The 19,582-nt window shown below is 33.7% G+C and overlaps 1 protein-coding gene across 2 annotated transcripts in view; it reads right to left on the bottom strand.

Moving 5' to 3' along the window:
- The window catches only part of LOC117212435, an 84,894-nt gene that overhangs the window by 48,661 nt on the left and 16,651 nt on the right, over positions 1 to 19,582 (bottom strand). The window contains exons 2-3 of one of the 2 annotated variants that reach the window (XM_033457274.1): positions 11,112 to 11,200; positions 10,171 to 10,395 (exon numbers count right to left, since the gene is read on the bottom strand). In XM_033457274.1, the coding sequence (XP_033313165.1) occupies positions 10,171 to 10,395; positions 11,112 to 11,128 (242 nt within the window). In that variant the 5' untranslated portion in view covers positions 11,129 to 11,200. Of the gene's footprint in view, positions 1 to 10,170; positions 10,808 to 11,111; positions 11,201 to 19,582 lie in introns of those variants that run through there. The other variant, XM_033457273.1, reaches the window with a different exon arrangement.

Here is a 19,582-nt window from a genome sequence, read left to right as displayed (position 1 = left end):
TTTTGTAAGAAAAATCGCAAATTAAACATTAAACCTGCTCACTCATTAAAATCCATAACAAAAGCACTGCATGGAATTTTCAAGTAGACAGGATTAGTATTTTCTCTAATATGTTGCCGCCAAAAATAATTAATAAACGAAGGCACGTATAAACAATGTTTATATAAATTTCGGACTTCCTAAGGTGTGGAAATATTTGAAGACATTCGACGTGATCGGACTCACGAAAACATGGATAGAGGAAGACAATTGGGAAAAACTAAAATATAGACTACCCAAAGAATTCGACTGGAAATGCAGAGTAGCAATGAGAGTAAGGAAAAAAGGAAGAGTAAAGGGGGGAATAATAACGGGTATAAATAAGGAACTGAGAGAAATAGAATACAAAGAAATAAGTGATCATATAGTGGAAAGAAAAATAGTATACAATGATAAGACGTATAGAGTAATGGTGGTTTATAATCAAGGCACAAAAGGGACATGGAAAGAAATAGCGGAAAGAGTAGACGAAAGAGAAGAGGAAGTGATAATCATCGGCGGAGACTGGAATGCAAGAACGGGAAAAGAGGGAGGGCCGATAAACGAGGATCTAGGGAAAGAAAAAAACAGGCGATCAGAAGACAAGACAATAAACATGGAAGAAAGAACTCTGCTAAAGTACCTGGAAGAGAGAGGCTGGATGATAATCAATGGAAGAGATAAAGAAGGAGAGGAGTGGACATATATTGGGGAGAGAGGAAACTCAGTAATAGATTATATGATTCGCAATCAGGAGGCGACAGAAGAAATAATTGACATGAAAGTAGGAAAAAGAACAGAGTCGGACCACATGCCGTTAGAAATAGAAATGGGAGGGGGGCAGAATTACGAAAAAATGAGGAAAAGAAAGAAGAAGAGAAGGAGAAAAGGGAATGGACAAACGAATGTGTAGAAAAATATCTGGAGGAATGTAAAGACTGGATCTGCAAGGGAAGAACAGTAGAGGAAATGTGGACTGAAATCAAAAAGAAGATAAACGAAGCAATGCCAAAGAAGAAAGTGAAGATAAGGAAATGGGGCATGGGAGAGAAAGCGTGGCACGACAAGGAGTGAAAAGAGAGATGAGAAACAAGATGACAAAGTTTATGAAAGGAAAATGCAGCAGAGAAGCGTTCATAGAGGGAAAAAGGCATTCAAACAGTGGCGCAAACAAAGAAAGGAAAGACACGAAGAAGAAGAAATGGAGAAAATAAAGAAGATCAAAACAGAACAAGAAGCGTGGAAATATATAAATAAATATAGAAGAAGAAGAGAAGATGAGGATATAAGCGAAGAAGAGTGGAAAAATCACTTTATGGAAATTTTAGAAGGAACAGAGCACAAAGAGGGCAGAAAAATGGGGGAGGGGGCATAGAGAGGAAGAGAAAATAATGGAGGAGAGAGAAGATAATATAGAGAAGGAAGAGGTGATCTACCAGTTAAGAAACTTGAAGAAAAAGAAAGCAATGAGGGAAGACGGTTTAGAAAATGAGGTATAGAAGTATGCACCGAAGGAAGTAGGGGAGGCGTTGAGAGTTGTTAAGGAAAATACGGAACGGGGAGGGGAACTAGAAGATTGGAAAAAAGGAGTAATATGTCTGATATATAAGAGGGGGGACAAGAGTAGTGAAGAGTTACAGAGGAGTAACATTAATGGATACAGCATACAAGATCTATGCAGGGATACTGGACGAACGACTGAAGGCAGAGATTGAAAACAAACTGGAAGAGAGCCAATTTGGATTCAGAAAAGGAAGAGGAGTGACCGACGCGGTATTTGTAATAAACCATATTATAGACAAACAGTTGAGTAAAGAAAAAGGGAAATTATATGCCTGCTTTGCGGACTTAAGAGCGGCGTTCGACAAGCTAAACAGAGAGAAACTGGAGGAGAAAATGAGGAAAATAGAGATTAGCGAAAAACTAACCCGAAGGATTAAAGAGAAATACGCAGAAACAAAGAATGTAGTGAGAGTCAGGAACCACAACACAAGAGAATTTTGGACAGTGAGGGGAGTCAGACAAGGGCGCCCGTTGAGCCCGACGTTATTCAACATCTACGTGGCAGGACTGGAAGAAGAACTAAGGAAAGGACAAGCTTGGGGCATAGTGGTAGGAGTAAGAAAGGTATGGTCACTAACTATGCAGACGATATTGTGCTGGTGGCGGATAGAGAAGAGGAGCTAAAAGAAATATTAAAGAGATTCAAAAAATTTTTAAAGGAAGCCGAATTAGAAGTGAGCACGGAAAAGACCAAAATAGTAGTTTTTGAAAAAAAGAAGGAACAAAAGGAGACAAAGAAAATGGAAATGGGGAGAGTAAGAATTAGAAGAAGTGGACGAGATAAGATACCTAGGGTACATACTATAGAAAAACGGCAGTGATGAGACACATACAAGACAGGAAAAAGAGAGCAACAATAGCAATGAAGGAAACATGGAACGTGGGAGAAAGAATATTCAAACAGGACTACAAGAGGAGAATAAAGATGTTTGGAGCACTCGTAGAGAGCGTGGTGCTGTTTGGAGCAGAGGTATGGGACTGGAACATGGAAGAAAGACTGGATAGAATACAAAGAAGATATACGAAATGGATATTAGGTTTAAATATGACAACACCAAATTGATAGAAGAATGCAAGATAATAGAAATAAAAGAAAAAGCATTAAAAAGGGCAGCAAGGTATGAAGAGAAAGCCCTAGAATCAAAAAAGGAACTAGTAAAGGAGTATATAAAGAAAAGAGAGAATCTGGGGAAATGACCAAGAAGGGAAAAGAGCAAGAAAGAGAAAGAGGGGACTAGAAGAGGTGAGAAAGGGAGGGACGCAGATAGAAGCAAGAGAGGAGCAAGAAAGGACGACAGCAAACCAAATTATAGAAGAAAGAAGAAAGAGAGACGCAGAAGAGAGGAGGAAAAGGATAAGGGAATCCAAATATAATACACGCTACAGAAATATCGCCAAAGAAAAATTACTAAAATACTTAGAAGGGAGGATGAAGTGGAAGAGCAGAAGAATATTGGCAAGATTTAGATGTGGAAACGAGACCAAAGCAAGGGAATACTGGAAAGAAGAGGAGGGGAAAAAGATACAGACTATGTAGAAAGAAAGAAGAAGACCTGAGACATATAATAGAAGAATGTGAAATAACGGCAGGACCAAAGAACATAGGAAAAACGCTAAATGAAACTAGAGAATGTTTGGCAGAACTGAAAGCAATAATAGAGAAGAGAAGGGCAAACGACAGGAAGGAAGCACAGCAAGGAGGCTAAAGCCCAAAATTGCAATAGTTTTTAGTCATTAGTTGTTAATTTGTAGTTTCTAGCTTTAGTTTCTAGAGATAGGATAATTAAGGGAGTGCAATAGAATAGAGTGGTTAAGAGGGAAGGTAGACATATAAGAAGCGAAATAGACATATGAGATGTAAAACTGAAAGTTCGTCCAAAGCCGAAAGGAACGGACTGAGCAATAATAAATAATAAAAAAATAAATACAAATTTCACACACACGCCGCGATCGTAAATAGTAAATTCTTTTTGAGGGCGATCTTTTCTTTATCGCGAATTTATGTACTTGCTTTATGACGTAGTTTATCTTAAGGTCTTTGTGAAAAATACTTCCACTGACATACCTCAGAGCGGTTGTTACTCTTAAAGCTTCATCTTAAAATCTGTGGATAGTGTGCAAGTTGCTTCCTTGGTCAGAGTTGTATACAATGCATCCATATAAGAAAGTAGCTTTATATAACAGAATTTTTTTTGTAATATGAGGGAAGATTTGTATCCCAGGGCCTAATACAGACTTACTTTTAAATATAATTATTTTTTCACTATTTATATATTATTTCTCTCCATAAGTTCTTTTTCTAGATACATTCCAAGATATTTAATTGTGTCTTTTATAAATATTGTATGTAGATATTTATTGTTCAATTTGATTTGTGGTCACGTAACATATTTTAAAATAAAAGGTGGGCTGATTTTTTTGTACGAATTTTAATTTCTTGTCTATTTCTTTGTTCACACAGCTATCTTGTCCAAAGAATTCTGTAGAAGTTTTGATGGTTCAGAGAGATTTTCGTGGAATGGCAATATCATAGCGCCGTTTGAATATGTAACTGTAAACACATTTTCGCTACAGGGTCAAGAGAGGTCTATAAATACATCTGTGTCACTTTTTATACAGCATTATATTACACGATTCACAGTCACATGGTTCTTTTTAACACGTTTTATTCATAATTACACAATTTTTTAACACATTTCATTTACATTTACTCGATGTTTTTTACTTACTTTTACACAGTTCTAAAAAAACACACGTACGAATATTTCAAATCTTACTTTTCTTAAATATAATTTATATTTTCATAAAATAAAATATTTTTAGTGAATGTATTTTTATATTTTAAATTATTTTTTGTATAGTATGTGTTAATTAGTTTGGTACAGGTTTTATACTTTCTTACAAATCAATTTTTACACAGCATTTGCTATACGATTTTGTTTGCATAGTGCGCGTTTACCATATAAGAAGAAAGCCAGGTTTATCTGATATAACATGGAGACTCGAACGCTTTCTTGAGAAACACTGGCTAGTATGGGACTAATCTTGAAGAAACTGCCATTTTGTTTAACGTGAAAATATTTCTCGTTTAAATACAACTTCTGTAGAATATAATAATTGCGTGGCAATTCTTGGTTGAGTTTGTATAATTAGCTTATATGCGATACTCTATCGATTGCTTGACCTGCTTGCTTTCCAGTAATGTTCCCGGAATCCAAATCGATATCGCAGTATCAAACAATTTTCTTTTATTATCTGTTTTACTTATTTTAAAAATAACTTCTCAGATAATTTTGACAGGGTGGCTATAAATAATTGAGCAAGAAATCGATTTATAAGAAAGTAGTGAGATATTTATCTAAGTTTGGAATAAGGATGATTTCAGCAAATTTCCATCGTATTGGAAATTATTGATTTCTAATTATTCGATTATTTATTTGCTTATTGTGATTATGCACTGTTTTTTGGTAATTCTGTTAAAATTTTGTCAGTTATTAAATTATATTCAGATGCTTTTTCCTTCATTTAGTAATTCCATCTCTTTTGTTACTTTGAAACTGAAATGTTGAGCATATTTACTAAGTTACGATGAGGTGTTTGGGTAATCTATAATGGCATTACTCTCGTTACCAGATGTCAAATCGTCATCGGATTAAAAGACTTTAGATAAGTGTATCGTGAAAATTTTAGCTTCATTCTAATCTTCTTTAGCCTACGAATTATTTTCCTCTCTTACAGATAGGATAGTCACTAGTTAGTTTTTGTGGTGTGCAAAAATAAGCGTGTTTTATTTCCTACAATTGATAAAGTTCAATGTTAATATAACATTGTTATATATTAACATTCTAAGACGAATCTAATAAGAGATCAAAGCTGGAATAAAAGTTAATATAATTTAAGGAGACACCCTTTGTAATATAAAAGTCCAAGAAAGTTTCTACTGAATTAGTTGGCCAACAAAGTAGATTTTATCTAGTTGTATCCTCTTGATAACATTGTTTTATGGAGTATATCACCTTTGTAGTTGATGAGTCTTGAACTCCATTGCGGATATTTTGCATTGCAGTTTTCTCCTGCTATAAACCTCTCATTTAACATATTTAAACATGTTCGGTATCGTGGGAGATAATATACCGCAGCTATGAGCAGTGAAGCTCTTGAGTTCTTTATTTTGATGTTCGTGATTCGATTATTTATTTCACGGTGTGACATCTTTCCATTAATCCCTCAAGCGATTATGTAGCATATATACGTCAGTATCAAAGTCGATTCACAGCGGAAATGACGGATATAATCAGATTATGAAAATTATTGTGTATGTCACTGTTTATGTCAGATATGTTAACTTATGAGACTTTGCTGTATTATACTTTGAAATATCTCATCCTACTGGCCTAATTGTTCAAATTTATCTTCTTTTGTTCAATGGTAAATTCAATTCTCAAGATAGTGTACTGGTTACGATGTACATATACGCTAGTAGCGGGAAATTCATGCTAGTATGGAAAACACTTTCAGTGATAAACTATGACGCTCATGGGATTAATAATCGTAGCAGTACCTTAAAATGAGTGGTTCCGTCTGAATGTAGCATGGAATATATTTTGTAGTTGAAGATATTGGAGTAGTTTTTATTTGTAAAATATGTTTTTAGAAATCGAAGCATATCCATTTTCTTTTGCTGTCTTAAATCGTTTGCGTTTCATATGATTATTTCTAAGTCGCAACCCATTGTTATTATTTTTCGGTAACGGTCGTTAACGCATTTATGATTATATTGCTTTGATTCATGAACTGGTTAAACAGTGTTTTCAATTTGTATAAAAATTGGTTCAGAATTGAGTTATTATTAATATAGTTATTATTATCTACTTCTTCTGTGTTAACTTTTCTGGTCTAAACATAATTTTTCTCTTATTTCTTACTTCTGATAATTTTTGTGTCTCTATCTAATTTACCTCGTGGTTTGTAGATTTCTGTATTCGTGTACCCTTTGTAATTTGCGAAATGAGGGCATAATGTACATTTTTCTAAAATGTCTCTTGATGTATTGCATGTGTTGAACCTAGAGGATAATTTTTTGTTCATAGTAGACAATAATATGGTTTTGTACAGTATCTCGTGGTCCATATTTTTGACAACAAACATCTCTCTGTAATATTGCGACAGTAAATATTAGTGAAGAAGATGGGCGTCCTCTTTTTTAACATTTTGACTTAGTTATATCCCGGTATTCGAGTATTATAGTTCGATTTCGCACTTGCGTTCGCTTATTACCGTTATTCGCTCACTTATATTTACACACAAAACGACTATTTGACTATTTGAACTATTTGAACGCGACTTTCTTAAAGAATAATTGGAAAAATTAACTGAAATGAATTCAGGAAGGGATTAGATAGTCAGATAAATTCCAACAGCAGATTTAAAGCAATAGAAAATATTGAGGAGGCAGAAGATAGTTCAAACAGTGACAGTACTTTCTATATCACCAATGAAATGCAGAATGAATAAGAAATGGAGGGAATACCGACATTTAGAACGATATACGACAGATAAGTGAAAAAGTTACTCAAGGATTATAGCAATAACACAATCGAAACATACATAATAAGCCTAGAAACCACCAAAGGTACAAATTATAATCTGTGGAAGATAGTAAAAAAACATTATAAAACTGAAGGAGACTAATGTTCCATAGAGAACGCACAACGCGAAACAGAACTAGCCAAGAATACTTACAATACAAACAATAAAGTAAAACATACAAAGCAAAAACTGAAACCTCTAGAGAAATTCAGAACAAGTTAGAAAAAAATCAAAGTGTTAATAAGAAATCTTAACCTTAAAAAGATTTCAAGGTCTAATTATTTGAAAAATCCTAAAAGACATGATATTAAAATCAATTAAGCACATTACAATATTGTTCAATGCAATCATGAGATTCTAAGACTTTGTATTAGTGTGAAAATATGCAAGAATTGTTCTACTACTTACCAGAGAAACCAGTATAAACATCCACTTTATACAGACCAAGGTTATTACTCTCAAAAGGAGAACTACTAAAATATCAGATAAACATGTTGCGTGGCTACGTAACTAACGGATTCTTTTATATTAAAATAGACAATGAAAATTCAAATACATATAAATAAATATTTTTTACTTCAGATTCTCCTAAAGGACTAAGGAGATTAATGTTAACATTACGTTAACATTATCACGTTAACGTTCACAGACAATACCACAATTTACGATGTCAATAATAATTTCAATTTAACATAAAATCTAACATACAACTATAATATAACCCCCCATTTTTAAGCCGAAAGGTATAAAATAAACTTTGCCATATAACTATCATATTTATAAATGGTACAAAAGACACCGAAACCAATTAAAAAAACTTATTTGTTGGATAGCACAGACAGATATTTAGAAATTATATTACATAAAATAAAATAAACTCCTCCAATAATTCGTATAAGAAGAAACAGCAACAGTTATAAATCTGCTGCATTGATTAAATAAAAGAAAATCAAAATCAAAATTTAGAAACAAAAACAGAATATGCAAAATAAGTCAATAAAACTTTTTATGTAAAATAACTCGTTATCCTTATACCAAAAACTGTTTCAGACAAAATATATTGTATTTGATAAAGTTCATAAACTCAAATGGACATTTTTATAAGAAATTGGATGAGAAATCGAGTGGCTTAGATCCAGTGATCGCTGTGGCGATAACATAGATCGCTACACGAATTCCTTATGGTCATCGCGATCATCGGATCTAACACCATTCGATTTCCTTTTATGAAAATATTTAAAGACAAAATGTATTCTCATCCTGCTAGTAGTGTGCAAGCCACCTAACAACGTATTTTGCTACAATTACCAAAAATTGTAGAGAAAGACATAACTGAAGCGTCAGCTAAAGTAAAGAAAAGTGGGCGTAAAGATGCATAAACTCCAATCCAGGATCGTTCGAACATTTGTTATTGCGTAAATATCACATTTGCAGATATATCGAAATAATTTAGCAAACTCTTAACTACAGTAAGTTTTGAATTAATAGGTCTAGGGTATTAAGTACCTTAGTACGTTTTTTTAAAAATATAAAACTGCATCGACTATGTCAATCAAAGGTATAGAATTCTGTTTAAAAGAAAATGCAATTACATTTTTTAAGCATATCAATGCATAAAAGTGTAATAAATTATTTCCGCATTATGTATCATTAGATACTATTTAATATTGACTCGAAGTATGTTTACCCATTTCTAACCATTTGAAAGATACATCTGTCCAGTTACGTGAGACACGCTATACATGTATTTTAAACCTGTGAGTGTGTGTGTTTGTATCCCAATACTTTTCTAAGCGATGCGATGTTAAAATGAATCACAAAATAACAAGTTTTTTATGCAATAGCTTTATCGACACATTGTGTATATAATAATGGTTGGGCTATTATGGACATATCCTTCAATTCTATAGAATACAACCATCAAAAGCAATCTGAAGAAAATTAAAACAGTATAATCCAAACTACTGAAGATGATACTTACGATACTGCACCATGGTATATAGGTAATAACAACATAGCGAATACTTTATGTGACTTAACAATCGTATAAACTCTTAAAAGTATCAACGAAAGACACTAGATCAGAATAAAACCTTCGCCAAACCCTAACGATAGAAATTGCATGATACACCACCATCTAAAATCACTAAGTGCCTATCCTAGGCTAAAAGTTACACCCATTACAGAACCATCCAAAAACCCCGCTACTGGAATATTCGTGAAAGCGACAATAATACGGATCAATGCATCAATGGAAAAAATGAAATGGAATGAATAATTGAAATAAACAAATGATTGTAAAGTTTAACTTAAACTTATTATAGTTATGTTATATCAATAAAGAAACTCTCTACATTACTGAAACTAATATACATACTAATTATTAAATCTAATGTAATGTAAAACACTTTTAGTATATACAAAGTTTGCGTAACTAAGTTTATTTGAAATAATGAAAACGTATCATTTGTTATAATTAGCGCGCAGTGGTTAAAAAAAGTATTTGCAGATCATTGCATTCATTATAGCATTTACAAATTAATTAATTAAATCTACATGCTTGAAAATAAAACATAGGATTTAATAACAGATGTTTTATTGGAATAAAAATTTGAACAAGATGTGAACATTTTCTGATATGATACAACACAACTCCCGAAAAATGATTTATAAGTTGATCATACAATCCGTGGTTAATTGTGGCTAATGGGCTTGTAGCGCATAAAGCTGGCTAGCAGAATATATATTTCATAAGCAATGTCGTATCTCGTACAAAGATTTTTAATTGATCAACTAGGTAAATATTTTATTCCAAAAGAACACGATTTATGTCTGAAAACCTCAATTTTAATTAATGTGATGATTAGTAAAGATAAAAATTAGCAAAAATCTTGACATGTTTCTAATACCTCGATAGAATCGCCATCTACCAATAAAACTTTTGTTAACGACCAAGTCGATACTTTCGATAGACTGTCCGTATAAATAAATAACACAAACCTGTTGCTTTGAACCTGACGAGAGTCAGGTTTCGGTGATGGGCCACGACCAGAAAGATGTATATCGGTATAAGATTTAAAAGTAACGAGTCTGTTAACCCCTCGCAGTTCGCTTGCTATTGAAGAGACGCTAAATAGAGAGAGGTCAGTCGTAACACTTTCATGACTCGGCGATCGTAACATTCGTGACGTCACTTGAAGTGCTGGACATTGTGTATCTGTTAAACTATTACAGCATTGTATAGTAGTAGCCGGCGGTATTGGTGATGCCGGTTTTGCTTTACTTTCAGACATTTTCGTATCTCTCAACGTTTTCAACTATTAGAGAACTATTATTTTTTCATAAAATATGAAAAATTGTATGTTATTGTATTCATTATTTATCATCATACTTAATTCAATGTAACAGTTTTTCATAATTAATGAATTTTTGCTAATTTTCAGTTAATGTTAACGGAATGAAGTTTTTTATCAACTCGAAGTTCTTAAAATTTCGTCAAAATATATATCTTCATTACTTTCGAAGTAATCAATTATATTCTTAAAATCTGACATTGAATGATAACTTTCAAAGATTTATTAATGTAATTTTAAATAGTTTCACAAAATTATGGCAACTAATATTATATCGTATTAAAACACTAAATAAATTAATTTTATATACATTCGAATACTGCATTTGAACAGCAATCAAATTATTTAAAGTTTATTTAGAAATAACTTGCAGTTTAGCAGTTAAACTGACAGAAATTCAATAAACAAGTATTTTCTATTGCAATTACATTTGTTGTATACCAGATGACAATAACATTCTTACGCCCGCTTTCATATATATTTGTTTTTATTATTTTTCGTTTATATCTCTGTAAAATCAAGAATTTTGTTGCTGTTCCAAATTCATTACTGCGGACACGAGGATAATTGTAATATATACTTCTATACCTTTTAATTGTATTCATTAGAATATGGCAATATTCCCATATTAATTCCGTACTGTAACTTGTCTAGTGTTTTATCGGTCACCAAAAACCCTGAAAAAAAATTATATATGTTATCGCTATATAATTATATTGTCCTTAATATAGTATTATTAGTAGTAATGTATATATATACACACATATGGTAGTAGTTTACTTTTTGTAGTTAGACTATTGTAGTTGCCTAATAAAATCTTTGTCATGCCACAAGATTATTTGTCATGACTTTGGACGGTGATTCTACACCCCCGAATTAATAGAAATTTGTTAAATAAGTAGATCGCAAAATTGCCCTTTAGTATGATTTTCAAGGTCAAAATTTTTTTTATTACATCATATAGTACTATCACGAGGAGCCACGTATCGAAAATGACTCCTCTTGAAAAAAAATATTTAAAGTTCCGTTAATTCTTAAATTGATCTTATTTATTATATTGTGGTAATATATTACAGATAAAAGATAATATGAGCACCAAAATAAATAAACTAAAATTGATATATACTAAAAGTAAATAAATAAACAAAATAAATAATATAATAATATAGTATCATATAACATAATGGGTATGATGATAAACAATAAAGGTTAGAAAGCGTGCCATTGATGAAGCCGGTGGGAACTATCCTTTATTACGTGGTATAATATCAACAATCACCAAGTGTTTCTTCGACCAATCGCGGGGAGACGTAATCGCAAGGAGAGACGTCAACGGGGGTCGTAAATCCCCGTTACGATTATAACAATCGACACCACGAGTTGATCGATCCCCTGATTTCCGTTGAGATAATAGGGGTGATTGAGGTTGTATAACCCTGTGATTCACAGAATTATAAATTATATGTTTCCAGCACTTAGATTACACTGACATAGAGAAATAAGTAATTAACAACTTGTCGCACGAAGCTAAGATAGATGTGCGTTAGAGCAGGGCTCTTATAATTAGATTTAGTGTATTAGTGGACGTAGCACTATGAGATTTAGGAGAGGAAATGTATGCTCGACAATACCGAGACCGACTCTCGCGTTATGCTTAGACTGCCCCGTTGGGCATTAGCGTATACTTAGTAGTTGACTTTTCCAACGATGTAGAAGAAGTGAAGTTGAGTGACGATGCTGTGTCCGAGGAAAGCTAAGGATGGGTGTGTCTAGCGCACGGGACCATCGGATTTGTTGGTGCCGATGTTATTTAGGAGAGTGAGGGAATAGGCTTCGTTTTTAATTGGTTAAACGAAGGGTCTTAACTGCCCTCGACAGAAAGTGGTTAGTGGGAGGAAAGTTGCAGCGTGCGTGAGAAAAACCAACTTTCCCTTGTCCCGCCGTGGTAGACAATAGTCTTTAGAAATGCTTCGGACACAGATGTTTGTTTGTTTTGAAGGACCTTAGCAGGCAAGTGACTCGGGTTTATGACGGGTGCTTAAGGATATTGAGGGTACGCCGTACGGAAAAGCGGACATCTGGTGTCCGTCTGGCCCGCGGTGTGTGACCTGGGCCAGGCAGAGAGGCCCGGCGTAACACCAAGAATTAATAGAACTCTGCAGCATCGAGGAGAAGTTCCAGATCATCGCGATTCCCAAAGAGTTCAATGGTTGACAATTGTTACAGCAATTCTTCATTCCATGGATCTCGTGCTCATTGGCATAAAAAAAGCAAATTTTTACGTGTGTATTCATTGATGTATATGCGAAGAATAGCTCGTCGAATAAGTATTATGCTTTACACGGCGCAGTGAGAAAAATAATATGTGATGAAGATGAACATCTTTACAAGGTTCACCGTGTGCAAGAACTTCATAGAATGAACTGTTATTACATAGGTTTGGGTTTTGATATTTAATTGATTTACACGGATTAGTTTTGTATGCTCTGTATTTCACCACCTTGTATAATCATTACAACACACCGGATACTCAGATGAAAAAAACGTGGCAGACAGGGAAAAACAGAAGAGAACCGCAAGCAGTTGTACCAACTTTGGATATAGAAACTAGTGATCATACTAACATGACATTTATCTCAACATGAACTATATCGCTCAACGAAAATTTTATCGCTGAATGCGATTAATTTAAAAAATATTATACTATTAAAATGATTCGAACGCAACCCATGATGTCTTAAAGATATCCTGTTCGCGGATGAGAGCAGATCTTCCACAGCAACATTCTCAATCATCAGAATGCCAAATTTGGACGTATAGTAATCCTCACATTATGACACAGAGATTTAGTTAGAACCGCTTGATATGTCTGATTTATTCCACATCTGAATCTGCATCTTTTCCATATAAATAAAGACTATTTGAAAGTTAAAGTGATAGATGTTATACGTTCACAAGTAAGTAGATATTAGCATTGACCTTATTTTGTGCTACTTCTGATTTCAAAATGGGAATAAAATCAATTTCAGAATTAATGAATCTTTCAACATTTTTTTCTAAGAAAACCGGTCATTTGTGACCCATGGTTCTTCTGAGATTTTTGTTTCCCGTGATGAATGCTATATGATGCCATAGAAAAAATTTTGAAAAATCTTCTCAAATCAATCATATATATCAATTCAATCAATCATATTTAAGGTCAATTTTGTGGTCCATTTTTTAAACAGATCTCCGCCGATCTGAAGATGTAGAATCACCGTCCAAAACGATAATAAATAATTTTTGAATAGCTTGTACATGTATGATTTTGAACTCCATAGTTAAAACAAAAGAAAACAAAACAGTAGTATCTTATGATATGCTATTAGTAATCGCGTTTAGGATTCCAATAGTTCAATGAGAGAATGAAAGAGAGAGAGAGAGAGAGAGAGAGAGAGAAAGAGGGAGGGAGGGAGAGAGAGAGATTTCATAAAGACTCCAACGCACCCCAAAATATCTTTTACTGCCCCCTTATTCTCCGTTGCTAGAAAGTTGATGTTACTTTTGTTTGGGATAGACTTCAGTCCGAATGTTTCGTATTGCAGCCAGTAAATTAAGACATATTTTACTTCCAATTCGTTAGAAATACACATTAGGTTGCTATTTATTAGAGCAGGGTGTCCGGTTTTAATTTATAAATGCGGTATACCGATAAGCTATCTGCTGTATCAAAAAAAATGTTCAAACAACAATCGAATGATGTCGAGTAGATTCATGCAAAAATTATAATTCCACTTAAAAGAACATATGTCACCTTTATATGATCTCTACGCGTTCATCTACAGAAAAACTAATTACTAACACATTATGATCCCTCAAAACCATTCAATTCCTCTTTGAATGTCTTTTTTATACAGCAGGTAGTTTAGCAATAATTCGTAATTATAAATTACAATCAATTCGTACAAACCAAACCCTCTTGGATTATTTTGTTATCCAACGCAATGTGCCTTCAAACTTAAGTATTCAATTTTCTCTCCTTACGTCAAGTCCGCTATTCTGCTACACAGGGTATTTCATGTGAAATAGGTCACCTAAACTCCTTCGTTACTTGTTATAATACGAGATATGTATTTACGTATTTTACGTAACTTTAATAAACTTGATTTTAAGAGGCAAATCAAACAGAAAAAACTTTTCTTAGCAAATATAATTTTTTAATAGCTTTTTCGAAGTCGTCTATGTTTTTTGAGGATATACACATAATTTCTTCTGTTGTATGTTATAGTCAACATTACTTTACATTCATCGATGTATGATAGTATCAGCTTAAAATGTCCTTGAAGTCACAAATTTTAAGATTAGTGTCGAACATTACATTATATTCAACGAGATTCTAGGTTTCAACCACGACAAAAGTCAATTTAAGATTGAAAATAAACACATTTATTATTGCTCTGCAGATAATCAAAGATTTACTTTCGGTACATCCACAAACGATAATGCATTACTCGAAGGAGGCAAAAATTGAAATCATTTTCATTTATAATAAAACTCAACAATATCTAAGAGAAACTTACAGAGTTACAAAGAAAGATTTCCAATAGGTAATTGTCCATCGCATTCTATATACACAAATATTATTAAAACATTTCGTGAAAATGGTAGTATCGGTGACAAACATGAGGAACGTAAGACTATTACCCATGAAACAAATCATTAAAGTTCATCAAAAACTGCGTGTCAATATAAGCTAACCTCTCCTTTCCGTAAGGAAGGAAAAAAGCACATCGCATACTTATCAGCCCTCGGCCCGTACCCGTCAGTTATGTAGGGCTGGCGAGTTGTCATTTGCCGATTCATTAAAAACCCCTCCTCGTATCCGCTATAAGCGGCATCCATCCACTCTTGGTACGATTGCTATATTTGAAGAGTAGTGTAAGGCGACCTGGAATCTCACTGAAAATAAATTCTATAGTAATTTTAAAATTTTAGAATCACTTCAAGGTTATACTATCACATATGAATAATATGTACAACAGTGTTAGCTGTAACATACAGCAACAAAAATTATATGTATTATTACAGATTAAGAAAATATTTAACTGGCCTATTTTACACAAAATACCCCGTATATGACGCTATAGATCATCGACGCTTTAAGTGAGTATTTTTTAATTTTGTCCATAATTTGATTCTGTTATAAATTAGATATCTACACATATTCTGCCATATTCTGCGAATAACTCTTTCAGGCTCGAGCTCAAGCTTCTTTTTTGGTTCAATCCTTCCACCAAAATGACCAGCAATTGATAGCAAGACTTTGAGAAGTGCTTCCCTTTCACCGAAAAGATTTTAGTAGTTATTGCTCGCTTCACAATTTTCCTTTCTAATCTAGTTTTTCCTACTTTCCTTTGTAGCATGTAGTCTGGAGTGTATCATAAAACACTTAGCAAATTTTCCAGAAAGCTGTTTTGTGTTTCTTCGACTCCCTTTTCCTAATTTGTAGGTCAACATCGCTATAGTTACTGATTCAAGTAACTTATTCTATTCTGGGTTTCCCAATTATTATTTTTAACCGCCACTAGTGGTTTCCACATAAAGATATTTTTGCACTGCTGACAAAATGTTTAGACGCCTCAAAAGTATGTCCAGTGTGAATGGGACTTCCGTATTTTCATTATGTCTATTGTGCCTTTTTTGTACTTGATTTTTCTCCTTTTTTTGTTTTCTTAGTTATTTTACATATCAGCATTTTCGTTTTTATATATACAGGGTGAAAGAAAAGAAAGGACTCATAATTGCTAGAGTAGATAGTGCTCGCCAAATGATGAAAAAAGGTTCCAACAAACATGGACTAAAAAATTAATAGTTTCAAAGTTATAAACAATTTTTTGTTTCGGTTAAAGTGACTGACTTTCTTGCTTCGAGAGTTATCGTACTGTATGGAAACAATGGATTATTTGCCTTAATACTAAATGATAGAGAAATGATTGGAATGTTCGGGGATCAAGAACAAGTCTCTAATACGAAGGTATTAATCGTGTAGTGAAAGGGAGAGAGGGACATGTAGAAACCTCCTGTAATCAGGAAAAGAAGAAAAATAGGGAAGATATCCATTGTTTCTATGCAGTAGGATAGTTCTCGAAGCAATAACATATTCGGTTTTATTGCCCAATCACTCCACACATCGATAAAACCGAATGTCGAAAGCGATCGAATCGGTGATTATTATATACAGGCATATGAAATGTATGCAAGTATGTACTACTAAACAAACAATTGAGGCGCCAAATGAACAATTCATCGTAATGTGAATAAACTGTTTATAGTAACAGTTATTACACACCACACTGAATACCATTAATTCATATGTCTGGAAGTTGATCATGCGTTGAAAATATTGAAATGTATACACGCTGCTTTCAATTACCAATTCGTCAGAAAGCTGCATCGTCTAAACTAGTCATAAGAGTTTTATTTTTTTTTTTTTTTTTTTTATTTAATATTTCACATTCACAATTTGTCCAATTTGGACATTTGGTAGAATTTTTTAGCTGTTTGATTATCACGTGGGTGGCTACCCCCAGTGGGGAACCATCTTCGTGTTTGTTAAGATATATTCTTTGTGAGGTCTGCTGGGTGTTTCCTTTTTAGTCTCCTTTCTATGGTTGTGTTGATCGTTTCCGCTGCCAGCCGGTTCGGGTGCGTTGCTATTCTTTCTCTGTACCTTCTTGCGAATCTGCTAATCTCTTCCTTGACCGTTGGTATTCCAAGGTCTTTCCGTATGTCCTCGTTTCTAATGTACCATGGGGCGTTTACTATTGTTCTAAGAATTTTAGCTTGGATTCTCTCTATTTTGCTTATATGGCTCATTACTGCTGTTCCCCATAGTGCTATTCCGTACGTCCAGATTGGTTTTATGACCATTTTATATATTTTTAGTTTGTTTTCTATGCTTAGTTTGGATTTTCGACTTGTTAACCAATGCATTTGTCTCCTTGCTATCTGTATTTTGTCTATTATTGATTTAATATGCAGTTTTCATGAGAATCGTGTATCTAAGTGGAGTCCTAGGTATTTGACTTGCCTTGTTTGTATTATGTGCGTGCCGTTCAATATAATGTTTGGTGGTATCTGTTTTCGCAGTGTGAATGTAATGTGGTTGCATTTATCGGGGTTTGCTTTAATTTGTTTAACTTGAAGCCACTTTTCTATTTTTGTGTCTTTAACTTCAGAGTATGTGTCTTTAATTTTTACTACGAAGGTTCTGCTGCTTAAGTAAGATTTTATTAAATGGTATATCTGCTCCGGGAATTGTTTTCTGATTGATTGAAGTAGGTTTTCATGGTTTATTTTGTCAAATGCTTTCTCGATGTCCATAAAGAGGGCTGCGCAGTATTGTTTGTTTTCTAATGCTGGTATTATTTCATTAGTAAGTCTGTGCATTTGCTCTATCGTGGAGTGTTTGTTTCTGAATCCAAATTGGTGATCTGGTATTAATTTTTCCTTCTCTATTATTGGTTTTAAGCGGGCGTAAATTATTTTTTCTAGTATTTTGGAAAACACAGGAAGTAGTGATATTGGTCTGTAAGATGCTATTTGGTGTGGGTCTTTGCCTGGTTTAGGTAACATTATGATCTGTGCTAGTTTCCATAGTTTAGGATAGTATTGGATTCTTAATATTGCATTGTAAATTATTGTGATTAGTCGTATCGCTTTTGGAGGAAGGTTTTTCAAGATTTTACCATTGTTCAGGTCGATTCCTGGTGCTTTATTGTTTTTTGTTTTCTCAATTATGTTTCTAATTTCTTGTGCTGTTGTTTTAGGTATGATGTAGTGTTTGTCAGTTGAGGTACTAGTGGTTAACGCATCCTCGTCGGTATGACAATTGTGGTTGCTGTTATTGATATTATGTGGTGTAAATGTGTTGCTTAGGTGGTTGGAAAATTCTTCAGCTTGTTCTTCGTTGCTTCTTGCCCATGTGTTATCTGCTTTTCTGATTGCTGGGACTAGTTTTATTGGCTTCTTTATTTTTTTTATGGCTTTCCAAAGGGAGTAGTTGGAGTTTTCGTGTGCAGATAGTGACTCTATGAATTTTGTGATCTCGTTGTTGTGTTCTTTTATTTTGTTTTTTATTTCCTTTGCGAGTTTATTTAGGTGTTTTCTGTTTTCTTTTGATCTATGTTTTTGCCATTTTGCTTTCGCTTTTCTTTTTTTTTCTAATTTTTTCGAGGATGTCTGGCGGAATTATTTTTGTTTGTCTATTAGTTGATTCAGGTATGGTGGTTGCCCATGCTGCTTCTTGGATAGTTTCTGTGAATGTTGTTACTGCTTGATCAATGTGTTCAGGTGTTTTCAGTGGGATGTTGCAGCTGATTTTGCTCTCTATTATTTCTTTGAATATTTGCCATTTGGTGGTTTTATTGCATAGCTTCTCTGTGTTGCTGTAAAGTATTGGTTTGTTTCTGTATGTAATTATTACGGGCGTATGGTCGGAGGTAAGCTCGAGGCTGGGTGCTATGTTTAGTTTATTTGCGTTTGGTCCCTTTGTAACTGCAAAGTCTAGCAGGTTAGGTATTTTGCTTAGGTCTGTCGGCCAGTATGTCGGTCTTCTTGTGGATAATATATTGAGATTATTGTTTCTAATGTATTTTTCCAAGGTTCTACCTCGAGGTGTAGTGATTCTTGATCCCCATAGTGCGTGCTTTGAATTGTAGTCTCCCGCTGCAATATACTTGTCACCTAAATGTTAAAAGTACTCTTCCCACATTTGTGATGTAATTTTGTGTCGCGGTGGTACATATACTGCTAACAACTGTAAATGGTTGCTGCTAGTTTGTACTGTAAAGGTGGTTGCTTGGATATATTCCTTACTAACTTGGCTGTGTAAATGGTGTTTAATGTCGTTTCTTATTATGCTTTTCCTGGGGGATGCTTGGTATCATATATGATGTAGTATGGTATTTTTATATAACTTTTTATAGTGAAGTGTGTTTCTGAAACAAGTAGTATATCGATATTATTGTTATATAGGAATGTTTTTCTGAAACAAGTATTATATCGATATTATTGTTATA

This window comes from Bombus bifarius, unplaced genomic scaffold, assembly GCF_011952205.1.
Source record: "Bombus bifarius isolate JDL3187 unplaced genomic scaffold, Bbif_JDL3187 scf7180000008297, whole genome shotgun sequence".
Taxonomy (NCBI): domain Eukaryota; kingdom Metazoa; phylum Arthropoda; class Insecta; order Hymenoptera; family Apidae; genus Bombus; species Bombus bifarius.
The sequence above is the reverse complement of the archived record's forward strand: the minus strand, read 5'-3'. Positions and strand labels throughout refer to the sequence as shown.